Here is an 18,992-nt window from a genome sequence, read left to right on the forward strand (position 1 = left end):
AAATTAATGGCATAAATGACTAAAAAACATAATAAAAAGATTCTTGGATTATGAAAAAAATATTATCAAACCATGCTTAAAGAGAAACTTGCTGGGAATTTTTTCTAATACTGTTCCAAATTGCATTCCCTTATTCCCAATTCTTATTTTCCCTAACTTTAGTCTCCACATTGCTCATTGGAAATCTCATTTACTGAATTTAAATAAAAGTCTAAAAGTTAATTTGTATTTTTAAAATAGAGTCAAGTAAAACTAAGATTATAATTTGAACAAAACTGAAGAACCTAATAGTTATAACTTGTATTGTCTGAAAATATACATATAAATCTACACAATCAAATGGACCACAAAGTCTTCATTTGCTTTTTCAAGTTCTGAATACTATTTTAGCATACACTCAAAAAACTAAAAGAGAACAAAGTTGCATGAGGTAAAAGGAATATTTTTCCATTTCTCTCAGATAATTCTCTCTGGACTATATTTTCTTTTACTTTTTCTGCTTCTAATAATCTTTACCTCAGGAAAAAAATGCTCAATTCCTTTTGTTGATTATGAAAAATTAAATATGCAAATTAAATCTTTTTTTCTCATTTAGTCAAATTGTCTGTATAATGCTTAAGTATTTTAATCAACAACAAAAGATGATAAATATCACAATATATGAAGTGTTTTACATAAAATGTAGTGAAAAGAGCACTAGATTTCAAGTCCAACTTTTTGGTTTCAAATTTCTTGCTCTGGTACTTAAATACATATGTAATGGTGCGAAAGTAACTCTCCCTCTGCCTCAAGTTTTTCATTTGTAAAATGAAAGGCTTGGACTACATGACCCCTATGATCCTATAATCTCATTTGATCTTAATGACAGCCCAGTAAGGTGTGCACTACATCATATGGGTACAAACACCAGTCCAGTAGATTTAGGTCACTTGTCTATCTATGATCATGTAGTTAGTAAACATCATGGATGGAGTTAAGGACTTAAACACCCATCCTTCTGACCCACCATCCTACACTATCATCTATACCCAATAAAACAACCTTTTTTAATTGTTATACTAATTTCCACTGGCCTTTTTAGTTTTTGACTCCTTTCAGACTGTTGGCCTCCTCTAGTTTACATGAATGGGTGATATTTTAAGAATAGCCATATAACCAAAGAAGAAATGCTCTCTTTGCTGATAATCAAACATTTTCAATATACTTCGAAAGTTAAGAAAGTTGGGGCAGCTAGGTGATGTAGTGGATAGAGCACTGGCCCTGGATTCAGGAGGACCTGAGTTCAAATCCGACCTCAGACACTTGACATTTACTAGCTTTGTGACCTTGGACAAGTCACTTAACCCTCATTGCCCCCCCCCAAAAAAAGTTAAGAATGTTTATCTCCATATCATGAAGTTATAAATAATTATATAAATATTTGTGTAAACCCCTCAGAACACATAATAGCATAGTGTCATAACATTTTATATTCACTCAAAATTCTTATCAAGGAAAGTTCTAGATAGCATTTATAATGATACATAGATTGAAGTAAGATATATGATTATACAACAAGTTTTTAAAGGCTAAGGCTAAATATATTCTGGGTTATATAGATAATTATCCAGTTAAAGAAGTAATCTTATCATCACTCATAAGTGTTCCAATTCTAAGTTCCTGAACTCTGATACTCCTTAATCCAATATTTTTTTTTCACTGTTTCCTCTAATCCTGTGGTGTTTGTTGTTTTTTTTTTTTAATCTTCACTGTGACCTCTAATTCTTCCATGCCTCAGTTCTTTCCCAGGCTATCATTCCTATGCTGGTTACTTTCCCCTCCCTTCCCTGTCCTAATCCCTTGGTGAGCCAACTCTACATTGTCCCTATATATCTGAGTTCCTTGCCCCTTTATCCTATCACTGATCATGCCCACCTTGGATTACTCTGTTACATTCACTACTATTCAGATGCTGCTGAATGAAACTGAAGAAAGCCTAGCTATTATCTAGATCAGTGCTGACTAGATCCACTACAAATTTGAGGTACATAATCTCAACTCATTCCTTCTTTAGCAAGGCAATCGTTTTACTCCTCTCTAGTGAGTTCACTATCTCAATCACCATAGTAGCTACATCAAATCTTTCCAGTCCTTCTCAAATCTCCCTTGGTACTACCTCCTTCAGGGGTACTGCTAAAACCAGAAGAAGGGGCTTGAAAGCTAATTATTAAATTTTCAGTGTGAGCATTTACATCTCAGAAATTGGCAAACTCTACAAATCATGGCTTAATTTACCTTTTTGTTGATAGTTAAGATTTTAGAAGGTGATGGAGAAAATAGTAATAATGCAAATTAAACTTTAAAATATGTCATCTATACATTTTGGGGGAAACCAGTTGGCATTTACTAGCATTCCCCTACCCTCCTTCAAACTTCTCATCTCAGAACTGTGTTTCATACTTCACTGAATAAATTGAAGCTCATCATCAAGAACTCCCATTTTCTACTCTTCCACATCTCATATCACTCAAATGTAGTTAATCAGCAAGTAAACAAGTATTTCGTCAGCATCTTCTATGTGCTATCCACTGTGCTGAATACCGGGAATATAAGGAAAGAAGACAATCCCTGTCCTTAAAGAGCTCACAATCTAATGCCAGAGACAACCTGCAAACAACTATGTACAAATAGCCTATTTATCATGTATGATAAACTGGAAATTTATCTCACATGGAGAGGTAAACTTTCTTTGCCAAGGAAAACTCTTCTATATGCACCCAAGATTCCATTATATCCTATCTTCTCCAGCAGATTACTCCCTCCAACATTCCCACTCTCTCCATTTTCTTTAATCTCTCCCTGACTTCTCCACAACCTAAAACAAATCCATATCTCTTCCATCCTTAAGAAACACTTACTTGACCCCCAAATCCCTGCTAGTTAATTGCCCTCTACATGTCCTCCCTTTTGAAGCTAAAACCTTAGTAAAAGCTATCAACATCATAGTGTCTCTAATTCCTCTCCTCTCCCTATCTTCCAAACCTTCTGAAGTCTGTACTGAAACCAACTGCATCATTCAACAGGTCATTCATTCCCCACTTGAGAAATGGTCAAAGGATATGAACAGGCAAAATGCCTAAAGAAATTAAAGCTATCTACCATCAATTGAAAAAAAATGTTCTAAATCACTATTGATTAAAGAAATGTAAATCAAAACAACTCTGAGGTACAAACTTACACTTAACAGATTGGGTAATGTGGAAAAAAAAGAAAATGATAAATGTTGGTGATGTGGTAAAATTGGAACATTAATGCATTTTAGTGGAGTTGTAAACGGATATAACCATTCTGGAGATCGATTTGGAACTATGCCCAAAGAGATATAAAACTGTGCATGCCCTTTGACCCAGCAATACCACTACCAAATCCCTATCCAAAAAGATCATAAAAAAGGGAAAAGGACTCACATGTACAAAACTACTTATAGAAATAATTTTTATGGTGGCAAAGAATTGTAAATTGGGGAAAGGAGTTCACATCAATTGGGTAATGGCTGAACAAGTTGTGGTATATAAATCTAATGGAATACTATTGTGCTATGAGAAATAAGCAGGCAAGTTTGCAGAAAAACCTAGAAAGACTTACATTAACTAATGCTGAGGGAAGTGAGCAGAACCAGGAGAACATCATACACAGTTACAGCAACACTGTGTTGATGATCAACTGTAATATACTTAGCTCTTCTCAACAATACAATGATCCAAGATAATTCCAAAAACTCATGATGGAAAATGCTCTCCAGAGCATCCAGAAAAATAACTATGAAATCTAAATGCAGACCAAAGCATATTATTTTCACTTTGTTGGGTTTTTTCCTTTTCTATGGTTTTTCCCTTTTGTTCTGATTCTTTTTTACAACATGACTAATGAGGAAACATGTTTAACATGATTGTACATATATAACCTATATCTGATTGCTTGCTATCTTGGGGAGGGGTAAGGGAAAGGAGGGAGGGAGAAAAATTTGGAACTCAAAATCTTACCAAAATGAATGCTGAAAACTATCTTTACATGTAATGGGGGCAGGAGGGAAAAAAGGAAACCTCACAATTCAAAGGAAACTGCTCTTTCAAAGCTAACAGTAATCTCTTAATTGCCAAATCGAATGATCTTTCTTTAAATTCTCATACTTCTTGACCTGTCTCCAACCTCTGGCACTCTACTTTTCTCCTTGATAGTCACTTCTCTCAGGATTTCAATGACATTGCCCTCTTTGGATTCTTCTCCTACATGTCTGACCACTCCTCAGTCTCTTTGGCTGCATCTTCATTCACTTCACATCCACTAACCATGGGTGTTTTCCAGGACTCTGTCCTGGGCCCTCTTTCCTTCTCCTATTCTATTTCTCTTGATGATATCATCAGCTTTCATGGATTCAATTATCATCTCTTTTCAGAGTATTCTCAGATCTACCTCTTATCTGCCTCCTTAATTCCAATCTCACATCTCTGTCTACTAGGTATCTCAAATTGAATATCCTTCAATATGTCCAAAACTGAAGTAGTCATTTTTCTTCCCAAATCGTCCTCTCTTCCTAACTTCCTTATTACTCCCAGTCACCCAGGTTTGCAATCTAGGTGTCAACCTTAATCAATTAATCTCTCTCTGTCTCTCATCTTCTATATCCAATCTCTTGTCAAGTCCTATGGATTCTACAATGGCAACAGCCCTAATATTTGCTCTTCTCTCTCATTTGACAATGTCATTGCCATGGCACAGGCTTTTACCACCTCTTGAATCAACTATTTCAAAAGATTGGATGTTGGTGTCATTGCTTCATCTCTCCTCACTCTAATCCATCCTCTACTCAGACATTAAAGTGATTGTCCTAAAATACATCTTTGACCATATCACCACCTACTCCAAATCTCTAGCGGTTCCTTATTACTTCCAGTATCAAATATGAAATCCTTTATTTGGCTTTTAAAGCCGTTAATAACCTGGCTCCTTCCTGCCTTTCCAAGCTTATATTTTATTCCTCTCCATATACTTTATGATACAATGGAATTTACCTTGTTGCTATTCTTCAAACATGATTTTCTATCTGCCAACTCAATGCCTTTGATTGGCCATTTCCCCATGCATGGAATGTTTTCCCTTCTTGTCTCCTTCTTCTGACTTCTTTGAAAATTGAGTTCAAGTTCCATACTTCTACAAGAAGCCTTTTCTAATCTCTTATCCACTCTCCTCTCACACATACTACTTGCTGGTATCCTCCCTCTGAGATTTTCATCTGTTTATACAATTGTATCTATTGGGTCAATGTGTATATATGTGTGTATGTATGTATGTGCGTATATATATATATATATATATATATATATATATATATATATATACATACACACATTGTCTGTACCTTCACAAACAATAACCTTCAACCTGTTTTTGCCTTTCTTTGCATCCCTAGTGTTTAGCATAGTGCCTCACAAATAGAAACTCCTTAATAAATGCTTATTGACTGAAATGTTGGGCAAAATACTAATGTAACAAGCATACCTTCTTTTCCTGCTGGTTACCACCAAATCAAAACTTCTTAGTGACTTCAGACTACAGTTTAAGAGGGACAGTCCTTTTTGAATATTTTCTGTGGGGTTGTTTCACACATATGGCTACTATATTTGAACAAAAAAATGGAAATGATGCTAGGAAATAAAAACTTTTCTAAATATCATTTTATTATAAATAATCTATCACTTGAAAATTATGATAAAGTAAAACAAGGGGGAAATAGTCAAAATCCTAAGAAAATTAGCTAAGTCAGAAAGCTCTGGGTTTTTTTTTTATTTTCATTCATTGAAGTTACATTATAGTATAAAGTATAAAGAAATGATGAAGTACATATCTTCACATATCCTTGATATATAATCTACAATATTTTGGTACAGCTAAGGGTTGTGCTAATAAAAATGAAGCCATAACATTGACTACCTAGCCATGTACCCATAAATACTAACCATACTGCAGTTACTATTTGCTGAAATACACTTCTTGTCATCACACCATTGGCACCCATTTGTATTGGCAGTACAGCTGGCACAGTCTGCATATCTGTAACATCTGTCATCAGTGGCAACTATAAAACAAATGAAAAACAAAGCAAAACATCAGGATGAAAGATAAAATGTCACACTTTTGAATTAAGAAATTTTAACAGCTGCTTGGGATATTAGAAGGCATTTTTATCATAAATATGACCTTCAATCTAAAATACAAGATGTATAGTATGAAGTCAATCATGTAGTTTAATAGTATCTGGACAGTGTGAAATACTTAGTGCAAAAGGAACACTTTCTTTGAAGTTCAACTATTGCTTACTCTATCTAAAGGAAAATATCTTGATTCCTAAAATAATTTTATAGCCAACAAACATGTCCTATTTTATTATTTATTCATGGATTTCAGAATATGAGTCAATTTTCTGAGATCTAAGCTTTAAAATGTAATGAGGGTCATTGTACAAGAAAATAAAAATGTAAGCACAAAATTTAATAAAAACATTGAAAAATAAATACATTGATTTGAACTTAAAATTTCATACATTGAAGCTCATTAAGTTACCTTAAAAATTCCACCTTAATTCGTTTATCTATCCCTGCCCTACTTCAGGGGTAATAAAAATAGTTGTTATGGCTTTTCAAAAGAAAACATAGCATCAAACATGTAGATGTTTCTAAAAACAAATTCATGTTATCTTACATAATAAGCCTTCATCTCTTTTATTAATCTCTGATTTAATCCCTGTCCCATACCTTACTCCAATCACATTCCTCACAATGGATGTCAAAAACTTCTTCCTCTTTGCTCAAAACTCCAATGTCTCCCTAACCTCCTCTCCCATCACAGAAAACCTCACCTATAAATTTACTGTGAAAGTTATAGCTAATAAGCAAGAGTTTCCTTATCTCCTCTTTTCTCTATCCCAAAAACTTTTTCATCTTTGCCCATTCTCTCCCTCATTTGATCTAGTTTAAGAGGATAAGCCTTTCTCCTTATCAAAACTAACTCTGACACATCTCCATAATCTAATCCCTTTCCATCTCTTTGTGGAGATTTCTACATGTATTGTTTCATCTTTCCCTATTCACTCTTTCCATGCTGACTACTAAAATGGGTCATGTATCCCCTATACTTAAAAAAGTGTTCCTGTGAACCCACAACCCATTCACTACTATAGTCCTAGAATAAGGAGTTTCCACTCACACTACTTAATAGTTTTCCTACCAACCGTTGGTCTTTTTTTTTTTTAGTTCTCATACTCATTAACCATTTTATATTAGTTTACTCTGGTAACTATTCTCTCCTCCCTGGGTTTCAGAGATATTGTTTTCACCTAGTCTTCTAACCTAACTGCCTCCTCTTTCTCAATCTCCAACAAACTCGGGACATTTTACCAGGCCAAAACTAAACTAGGAATGCTGTTAATGATCCTATAAGCAAAAGTGTTGTTTCTTCCATCAGTCATCAATTCTTACTAACTTTGCAAATTCCTATCCTACCTGGGAGACAGTTCAGGAAAAAAAAAATCATTGAAATGCAAACGAGGTCACAATAATTCTTAGAGGCACAGTAAGAATGCAAATTTTTAAAGCATTCTAAGTTGTATAGTAAAATACATTTATATGTAAAATGTAATGTTTATTTTACTACAAATGCATAATTCGGGTAATTATATTGTTTAAAATTTGCTATAAGGGTCAAACATTGTAGAGTTCTACATTTGCAATTGTCACAGGCTATTCAATTAGATTTTAAAAGCTTATCATATGTTTTCTAATATTTAAAATGAACAAGCATCATTATAAAAATTTCACAATTACCAATAGAGAACATGGAATTGAATAGTGAGGTATTTTCCTTACCAGTTTTGGGGGAACATTTTGCTCTAAGAATATTATTGTGATGTCCAGCTTCCCAAGATTCACAGTGATTCTTGTTCCAAAGACATTTTATCCCTGGACCAGCATTTTTACAAAGTTCCTCATCTCTAAAAGCCTTGCAATTTGGAGGCTTATAAACTAAGATATCATTAAGAAGGACACTAGAAAATCCCCCAAATATATACATAGACCTATGAGGAGAAAAAGAAAAAGAAATATTGGGGAAAATGACATTAGAAAAAACTCTTGTCCAATTTACCATATCTGTATTTCTTGACACAATTCTCAAACTATCAGAATTCCCCTTATTTTTTCCTGTTCTGATTGAAAATGCCTTATGTATCCCATAGCTAAATACTTCAACACTTCTAGGTAAAATGAGACATACTCCGCAAAGCTTACTGTAACATAAGAAACCAATGAAATTCAAATACAATAAAGATCAGTACTAAGGCATAAAAGAAGAAATAATAAAAGAAACAGCACTTCTTGGGGGGATCAATACGGTATTTTCTTCAGTTAATTGAAAGAATTTTAAGAAACAGTTTTTGTCAGCTAGATGGTTAAAAAGGAAATTTTACAATTTCTCTTTTGAGAGTATAATATTTCTAAGTGAATATGATGCTGAGAGAAAAGAAATAGAACAGAAATCAAATGTAGGATATTTTTTTCCATAAAGCATTCCTCTCTTTTCTTTAACAAAGTAACCAAAATTTAAACCACTTAAACGTCAAACATATCTTCAATGCATAATGTCAATCCACAGTTATTGCAATTCTGCAAAGTTTTCATAGTAATCCAATTGAGTTAGATTATACGAGCAAGAGAACTTTACATGCCTTGAAAACATTGTATTTTTTTTAATTTCTAAGAAAATAATTAATATGTGGGTAGGATTAGGAAAAGCAGAGATTTTCCTTGTAGATTGTTGGCTCCTTATCTCTAGAATTAAATACATATAAAGACCTATATGACATGACTCCAATCTACCTTCCTGGTCTTATCTCAAATTATTTACTTTTATTTGTTCTATGTTTTATTTTCTCATCAAACTGAATTGACAAATTTTGCCTTGCAATTCTATCTCCAACCTTCAAATATTTGCATGTACTATTCCTCGTGCCTGGAAAAGATCCCCTCTTCATATTCACTTCATAGAATCTTTATCTTCCCTTCATAAATCAGGTTAGGTGTCACCCTCTCAATGAAACTGTCCTTCATTTTATCTTCATACTCTCTTCCTAGCCCAATTAACTTTGATTTCCTGATCTGTGTAGGTGGTAGAATCTTCAAATTTCCTAGAGGAGAGGGTTGATTTCCTTTTTTTCAAATGTGTATCACAGCACTTAGAACGATTCCTTTCAAACAGTGGGAATTTAATAAATATTTGCTAAGTTGAACTTCTATAGGTAATCAGTATCCTCAATTGCCCTCATCACAGTCTTAAAAGGCCATTCTACCACATTCCTAGAAACATCAAAGGAATCTTACAAAGTGTAAAGTGGAATAATTAGTAAGTCTATGTCACTGGATCACTAAATATGGGAGGGGAAGTAGAGTAGAAGAATTCTAGAAAGGTAAGAAGGGGCTAGATTATGAATAACTTTAAAAGTCTAAGAGAATTGTATATTTGAGTATAAGTATACAAAGGCCTTGGAGGTGTTTTTTTAAAAAACATGGAAGCAACATGGTCAATTCTGTGCTTTAGGAAGACTACCTTGATAGCTATACTATATACTATATATACATATATAGTATGTATCTATATGACATGTATAGTATATAAAGTATATACTATATTTGATGGGATGAACTGTCATGGAGAGAGATTTGAAACAGGGATATCAACTAGCAGACTATTGAAATAGTCAAGGCATGAGATGATAAGGAACTGATCCAAGGTGATGGTATTGTCAGAGAAAGGCTTTTATAGAAGAGCTCTTGCAAAGGCAGAATTCACAGCATGTGGCAACAGACTGAATATGAGGAGGCAGATAGAAGAAAGGGAGAATTTGAAAATGGCATCTAAGTTGCAATCTTGGGTGACTGGAAGAATAGTGGAGCTTTTGACAGTTAGGAAGAAAGGAATGTTTAGAAAAAAGAAGTGAGTTGTTTTGAGCATGTTAAGTTTCAGAAGTCCAATAAGGAGCTGGAAAAGTAAGACTAGAGGTCAGGAGAGAACTTCAGACTAAAGAAACATCTGATAATCATTTGCATATAAAAGTGAAGAAAAAAGAGGTGAAGAAGCAGGGAAGAATTCTGATTTCTGTCTGGAGAATGTGACATGGGGGAGAAAAGAAATAAAAGGGACCACTTAACATGTTAATAAACTAAAGAACAGAGAAGCTAAAACCCCTGAAGAGAAAATAACTACTTATTCTCCAAGGAATAAGTCTGTAAATACACAAGTATTATCTGGTAAGTGATGATCTCATCAAGCTTTGAGTAGTGGAGTTTGGTGACTCCTTTCTGAGGGGTACTGAGGCAGCCATTCATCAATCTGATAACATATGTGGAAAAGTCTTCTTTCTTCCTGAAGCATATACTCAAGTTGTGATATAAAACATACCAAGACAGAGCAAATTAGTTAAGTACTACTAGTAGAAGTGATTACTCCTTGTGATTCATGAGGCCACAAACTATATTTTTATAAGAAATTCTACTTTCTAAGGAATGCAGAAACATTACTAAGTAATATGGAGTTTTAACAAAGACAATTAAAATCTCAGAGGTTAGAGCACCTGGCTTCAAATCCTGTGTCAACTATCTCTATGACCCATGACAAGTCACTAGTTTTTTAGGGCTCATCTCTTCATCTATAAAATGAGGGCATCATACTAAATTACTCCAGTTCTCTTTCAATCTATGATCACATGATCTTTTTTTTTAATTTTTGCAAAGAAGTGGGTGTTAAGTGTCTTGCCCAGGGTCACACATCTAGTAAGTTTCTGAGGCCGGATTTGGACTCAGGTCCTCCTGAATCCAGGGCCAGTGCTTTATCCACTGTGCCACCTAGCTGCCCCTGATCACATGATCTTAAGAGCACTGGTGATTTTTACATGACTGCAACCAAATAAAAACAAGTATATCAGAAAAGTTGAATCAGAAAGTGAAAATCTATTTATGTAGATAGTTAACCTAAGAATGAATTTCAATTTCTGGACCAATATTTAAAATACAAATGTAGGGAGAAGCACTTTGATGGGAGAATTATCTAATCTTTTTGATGAGTTTATTATGAGATAAATCTTTGTGTAAAACGTTTATTGTGTAAAACCATACCTTATCCCCTTCTAGAGTGTGAAAAATGCCCATAGAACAAAAGAAAACTCCTGATTAAGTATAATTGAGTAGAATTGTCCTAGTATGAATTAATTACATCCAGAACTCAGTGGTGTTCTTAACCTAAGGTCTGCAAATTCATTTTCTTTTAATATTTTAATAACAGTATTTCAATAGAGTTGGTTTATTTTATAATCATATACTTTTGATTTTATGCATTTCAAAACATTACTCTGAAAAAGGGTCTATAAGTTTCAGCAGACTGTCAAAGGGATGCATAATACACACACAAAAGGCTAAGAATGCCCATTCTAAGTAACAGGCTGTTGTCTTCTCTATTGGCCTATAAAGATTAATCTTTTTTTATCTTATATAGTGGAGGGGGAAATGGGAGAGGTACTGGGGAATGAGTGAACCTTACTCTCATCAAAATTGGCTCAGAGAGAGAATAACATACACACTCAATTGGGTATAATAATTTATCTTACCCTGTAGAAAAGTAGGAAGGAAAGGGGATAAAGAGGTAAGGGGAGGTGATAGAAGGAAGGGCAGATTGGGGGAAGGGGCAGTCAGAAGCAAAAAAAAAAAACCTTTGAGGAGGGAAAGGGTGAAAGGAGATAGAGAATAGAGTAAATGACATGGGGAGTGGGGCAGCTAGGTGGCATAGTGGATAAAGCACCGGCCTTGGATTCAGGAGGACCTGAGTTCAAATCCAACCTCAGACACTTGACACGTACTAGCTGTGTGACCCTGGGCAAGTCACTTAACCCCCATTGCCCCCCCCCAAAAAAAGACATGGGGAGGAAGTAGGATGGAGGGAAATTCAATTAGCAATAGTAACTGTGAAATGACGAGCAGGATACTTTCAGAAAAACCTGGAAAGACTTATATGAGCTGATGCAAAATGAGATGTACTGTATACAAAGTAACAGCAATATTGTAAAATGATGAGCTATAAATGACTTGGCTATTATTAGCAATGCAAAGATCTGAAGGACTTCTTTTAAAAATGTGATCCATCTACACAAAAAGAACTGAATACAGTGTCTGAATACAGATTGAAGCATATGTTTTAGTTTCTTTTTCTTAAGTTTTTTTGTCTGTTTTCTTTTACAACCTGACTAATGTGGAAATGTTTTGCATGACTACACATGTATAACTTATATTGAATTGCTTGCATTCTTGAAGGGGGTGGTGAAGGAAAGAGGAAGAGAATTGAGAACACAAAGTTTTAAAAATTGACATTAAAATTGTTTTTACATGTAATTGGGGGGAAAATTTTAATAAAAGGGGAAAATTTTTAAAAAGATTAATTGGGTGGGAGGCTCCTTTTTTTTACTGATATCCTTTGAAGTAGAATTTCTCCCTCCCCTACCCCCAAACTCATCAATTGTTAATGGTTTCCTTGAGCCAAAATCAAAGGGGAGCTACATATGCTCATCCATGTGGCCACAAGGATTTATAGATATATTCATTTACTCCTGTTTCCCAATTTTAAGAGGAAAAATTTCCTAGATAGCATAATATCTTCTAGCCAGAGAAGGGATATTTGCTGTACAATGCTAGCCTTGGGAATTTCCTCTTGAGTAATCCCTAAATTCAAGTAGGAATATTAGAGGGCAGATGGGTGGCACAGTGGATAGAGCATTGGCCCTGAAGTTGGAAGGACTTGAGTTCAAATCTTAACTCAGATGCTTACTAGCTCTGTGACCCTGGGCTAGTCACTTAACCCCAACTGCCTTAAACATCCAGGGCCATCTCCAATCATCTTGTCACTGGACTCAAGATGGCTCTGGAGGAGAGAATGAGGTTGGTGACCGTACACAGCCCTGCCTCACTTAAATCCAATTCAATGCAAGTCGTGATATCACCCTGATGTCATGGTCCTCTTCTGAAATGAAGAACAAACAACAACAACAACAACAATTAAAGACTATTTGAGAAAGAAGGGGAGTTTCTAAGCACAAAGTCTCCTGGTAAAAAGATGAGTGTTCACATGGGCCCTTGCTGTTGGAGTATAATAAAAGACTAAAGTCACTCCATGGTGGAGCAAATGACATAGACTATTCCCCACTATTACTGAGTCAGAACTGAGTAGGTCCTTACTGTAGGAAGGGAATTGCTTATTCAGCAGCCTCAGAATGTGTGTGTGTGTGTGTATATTCTGAGAATCTAAACTATCGGCAGCATTATGAATTTGGAATTGACTATGTTGTATTCCATAATAATGTTAGGCATCCAACAGAATTCCAGGAGGCTGCCCTGCCAGCAATCTCAGGTTCAATTCCTTTCCACGGAGTAGTACTGAAGCAGAAGAACCTAGGACTCTGATAGAAAAGTAGGTGTCATTCAAAAGGAAGGAGAATTGTATTCATTCCTTAGGGGCTACTTCAAGTGATTGGTATGTCTTCTGTTTATGGGCATCTGTTTGTGGGCTTCATTGGTCCTTTATGGCTTCTGCAGCTCTTGGTGGGGAAAAATGACTGCTGGCTTCAATTCAATCCATATTACTTAACTTGACTATTTTCATAGAAGCTGGAAGACCCTGTTACCCATACTTATAAAAAGCTGACCAAAAGCCATGAATAAGCTACATTTAAAGATTTTCCTAACCCCACTGACGACACTGTATTCCCCCAGTAGTCTCTCCAGCACTGGTTATATGTTCTCTAACCACCACCATCATTCCTCATATTGGCCCTGGAGGGGGAAGTTGCAGTACTTGCTCCCTATCATCACTGCCAGTCCTTCCCTATTCCTCATTCACTCAATAACTTTTCTTCTTTTGAAGTTCATTCAATTAAAATTTTGTACCTGGTCAAAATTATAACAGCTGTAATATACTAACTTCCAGGTCATTCTTTTTCCTTTCTCAGGGAGTTCAGAACATGGCTTACCATGTTTCTCTCCTCCCCAACTCCTGCCCTTATACTAGGGGACTTTAATATCTTTGTAAGTGCTCTCTCGAGCTCTTATCTCCCATTTCCTCAATCTTAAGTCCCATGACCCACTTATTAACTCCAGTTCATTCATACAAAGGTATGGTTAAATATTAGATCTTATCATTATACTATATACAAATGCCAAATCTCCCTAATTAGAAATTTTAACATTCCCCTATCTGACCATAACCTATCACTCTTCCTATTTGTCACTACTCCTATACATGTTCTTCAGCATCATCAAAAACTCCATTTCCTTCACCCCACACTACCACTACCCCAGGCCACTACCCTTGCTCTGACTTCAATTTACTTCCTAAACCTGATTGTTAGCCATTTCAACTTTTACTCTTTCCTCTGTTATTGAATCTCTTTCCCATTACTCTTTGGCAAACCTCAGGCATAGAGTATACTTTAAATCCACACCCTCTGATCCCTCCCATGATTTCCTGAATGAAGCTCAAGGAAGTCCTACAACCATATCAACTGGGTACACTATGAATTCATGTTATCTAACTCAATTGAGCACCTATTCCAGCAAGGGAGTCCTTTAATTCTTTGTTGTTACCTGCAGAATCTATTTCAAAACATCTCTTCTCTCCTCAATCTTTACAAATCTCCCTCCATTCCCTCACTTTCAACTAAGGACCTTGCTTCTTACTTTACTGAAAAACTGAAGCAATTAAACTTGGGCTCCCAATTTTCTATTCTCTTAATCTCAAAAACCTTTGATATTATTTCCCACTATCTCCTCCTTTTACCTCGTTGCTGAAAAAGAGGTGGTCCTTCTCTTTTTCAATACCAATCCTTCTACATGAGCACTTGATACCATCCAGTCCCTTCTCCTCCAACAAATTACATCCTTATTCATTCTCCTTCTTTCACTAATCTTCCATCTCACCCTATATGGTTCCTTCCTAAATGCTAAAGTCACATATCTCTACCCAAGCTTCCCATGGCTCCCTTGCTATCATGCTCCTGAGAACAATGCTTCATATTTTACATAATTATAGCTTCTAGTAATATGAATCCCAATACATGCAACTACTTCAGTGGATTCATTTTTTTGTACTAATTGGAACCTAAGTCTAGTTACCACCTTAGTTCAAAGCCCTTATCACCTCTGGACTAGATTACTGTACTGTCTTCTTAATTGCTCTATCTCAAGTTTCTTACCATTCCAGTCCATTCTACATTCAGCTACCAAATAATTTTCCTTAAACACAGATCTGACCATATGACCCTCCCCGAACCATGCAATCAACTCCTTATTGCCTCTAGGATAAACTAGGAACTCCTCTGTTTAGCTTTTAAAATATTATACCATTATCTTTCTAGACTCATTGGCCATTACTTTCCCTCCTCCATACTTTAATCCAGTCAAACTGATCTCCCCTCTATTCCTTAAATATGGTACTCTAGCTCTTATTTCCATGCCTTCATACTGACCGTCCCATACACCCCTCCCCCTACTTCAGGCTCTGGCACCATCTTCCTCATGAAGCCTTTCCTAGCCTCTTTAAGTGCTACTGTGTTCCCTCTTAAACTACTTTGGATTTAAATATTTTTGTATATTTGTATTAATTTACCTTTTATTTATGCTGCATTTTATGTACTTGTCTTCCTCATTAAAATGGAAGTTCATTGCAAATGAGATTGTTTCATTCTTTGTACTTGTATACTAAACACTGGCACATAGTAAGTGCTTAATATATGTTAATTGGTTAATTCCTATCATGGAATCGCTTCTGTCTCTTCTGTTCTACACTTTCTTAATGATTGATTAATGACTTTTTCAAATGTGGTGAGCACAGTATATTATTGGATATCAACAAATATATTCATGTGAAAAAATCCAGCACCTGGAAGGTGAAAAGATTGCAGAGTATTTGGATAAAAAGCCATGGTCGGATATAGAAATGATATTGTCGTTAGTGTTTACTATAGTCCTAATTAACATGGGCAGAAAAAGAAATTGGTCAAGCTTTAGGGAAAAGATCACAGGCCAGGCACACAGTCACTATTAAAGCATCTGGAACTTTCTCCAAAAGCATAGAAGCTAAAAAAATTTTTAGTTGCCTTAATAATTTAATGCTTAAAATTGTGGATGGAAGCTGCTAGTTGAGATGTTATTCTATTCAATAAAGAAAATTGGGGTTAAAATTATGTGGAACTTAAGGAAAACATTTTATATATAATTTGTAACTAGAGAGAAGAAAGCCAATCTGATATGAACCATAGATTTTAGGAGAGTTTATTTCATAAGATTGAAGGAAAGGATATATTTTATTTCATGACATATAAGCCGACAGAAGTCAACACAGGAAAAAATGGAGGCCCTCAATAATTAAATTCACAATATGCAGGGAAAATAATTACAGTGAGAAAAAAAACAATAATTATCAAATATGCTAATGTTCAGAATGAACTCAAGTTGGCTAAAAATCTAAAGTATTTTAAAAGGGTTTGTTTTGTTTTCTATTTTGGGGTGATTTTGTTTTTTGTTATATTGGGGGGAAAGAAGACAAAAGACAGAAGATGACTGCTGTTTAGGTATGATGATGACCAGCAACAGAGAGAATTAGGAGCTGTTACATTGAATTAGGAGCTTCTTACATCGCTTGTATCTTCTAACAAGGAGAATGAACTTTAAATTGGAAAGGACAAGACAAAAATGATTAATATAGAGTTCATACTCAAGAGAAGTAAAGAGATGGTAAGAAACCTCAAGCTACCCTTTATAAATTCAAATTGCCAGCCAATATGAAATAGGGTACTTGTGGAAAATGGCAGAAGTACAACAGAATTTAAGAAATTTTTCAATGTAGAAGAGACTAGAGTCTATAAAATTCAGTCCAAACTAGTGAATTTTAATTCAGTCCTGGTATAATTAAACAACTATAAAATGATGCAATGATCCCAAAGATCTAGCATGGCTCCACAAAGAAGAGGTCATGGCAGACTAACCTAATTTTTGGAGTCATTAAATTGGTGGATCAGAAGAATACTATAAAGTACCTTGTTTTCAGCAACATATTTTGCAAAGTAGCTCAAGTTATTTTTTTGGAAAAGATAAGAGAGATATGGGTTAAAAATAGTACAGGAAGATTTGAAACTGATAGAATGAGTAGAAAAAAGGAGTAGACATTAATGATTTGATATCAAAATGGGTGCTAGTGGGAATCCCCAGAAATCTGTGCTTGGGAATCTACTATTTAAATTTTTTCAGTGACATGGATAAAGGCATGTTGTGATGCACACTGTAATAGATGTTGAGAGGTCTGGGTTGAATTATAAGACAGTAACTAAGTAAAGTTTTCCTCTTTACCTAAGGATATTTTCTAGCCCCACTCAGATGCTTTCTCTATAAAGTGAGTCCTGATTTTCTCATTTGAAACATTCTCTACTTTTCCTAGAACACCTTCTTTTGGCCTTTGTTCTGTAATTATCACATTTTCCCTTGTCTCATACTTATCTTTATACGTGTTCTATTTCCTTCTATCCTCATTAGACTGAAGGTACATTGGGTTAATACTATGTCTTTTTCATCTTTCTGTATTGTAGGCAATTACATGTTTGCTGAGTTGAATTGGATTTCCAAAAAGCAAAGTCATTTTTAAAGAAAATTTTAGGCATCTAAAGAAACAAGCAAGTTACTGACTACATCAGATAACAAATATGCTCAATTCAAATTAATCAAAATTTTAGACAAAAAAAAAAAAGAATGCTAGACCTTGAGGGATCATTGTTGTTGTTTCAGTCATATCTGACTCTTCATGACCCCATTTGAGATTTTCTTGACAAGATACTGGGATGGTTTGTGATTTCCTTCTTCAGTTCATTTTTCAGATGAGGAAACTGAGGCAAATAGGGTTTAATTACTTGCCCAGGGTCATACAGTTAGTATGTGAAGCCAAATTTTAAGTCCTTTTCCTGACTTCAGGCCCAGAACTCTATCCACTGAACTACCCAACTGCCTCAAGGGTTCTAACGGGTCATCTAGTTTATTTTACAAATGAATAAACTAAACAATAACAACAACAAGGCAAGTGGAATTAAGTGAATTGTCCATGATGGCCCCTACTTAGCAACAGGGTAAGGACTAGAACACAAGTTTCCTGATGCTATATACTCTATAACCAGGGCTTTAGGTAAAACTGTGTCATAAAACTATTTCTTAAAATGAATCTTTAAGAGAAGTCATTCCAGATCTCTTTCATGGGAGGAGGATATTCATCAGGATTGATCCTAGCCATAATTCTGAAGTAGGTAAATATCACATTCCCTCATATCGCATATTCCACTTATATCCTTTTCAATTCCTACTTCTTAATGTCTTTGTCCAACTCTCCCTAACATGGTTAAACCAAAAGAATTAAGAATGAGAGTAAAAAATTATGCAGATTTTTATATGTAGTCTAAAAGAAAAATGCTCCATTATGCCTTACTTCAGAATGTTTATGTTTACATTGATGGTATAGATACATTAAAATAACTGATATTAAACTTGAAAGACATCACATGTGCATATAATCATTTGTACTTCAAAAAGTTCTAAGTATACTCATTTACCCATTAACAACGACTGCTGAGTGCCCGAATCTGTTGACATCTCTATGAAGATTGGGTTTAGGTAAAATTTTCCATTCATCACAAGCTAAAATGAAAAAAGAAACATTTTCCTGAATAAATAATATATTATAAAGTACTTAATGACAAAATTAAATCAAATAAAATGTTACACTAACTTAAAAAGATGAAACAATGAGTTGTAAAGTGACTGATTTATCTCAACTACCTAGTATCAATAATTATTTTTTTTCCTATGAACTAATCTTCTACTATTAAA

General features: G+C 34.9%; 1 protein-coding gene across 2 annotated transcripts in view; it reads right to left on the minus strand.

The window, feature by feature from the left end:
- ATRNL1 (attractin like 1) overlaps positions 1-18,992 on the minus strand; it is a 1,132,449-nt gene that overhangs the window by 922,940 nt on the left and 190,517 nt on the right. For both annotated transcript variants that reach the window (XM_043982337.1, XM_043982338.1), the window contains exons 11-13: positions 18,716-18,800; positions 7,902-8,110; positions 5,997-6,115 (exon numbers count right to left, since the gene is read on the minus strand). In XM_043982337.1, coding sequence (XP_043838272.1) covers positions 5,997-6,115; positions 7,902-8,110; positions 18,716-18,800 — 413 coding nt within the window. The remainder of the gene's footprint in view (positions 1-5,996; positions 6,116-7,901; positions 8,111-18,715; positions 18,801-18,992) is intronic.

Source organism: Dromiciops gliroides, chromosome 2 (assembly GCF_019393635.1).
Source record: "Dromiciops gliroides isolate mDroGli1 chromosome 2, mDroGli1.pri, whole genome shotgun sequence".
Taxonomy (NCBI): Eukaryota; Metazoa; Chordata; class Mammalia; order Microbiotheria; family Microbiotheriidae; genus Dromiciops; species Dromiciops gliroides.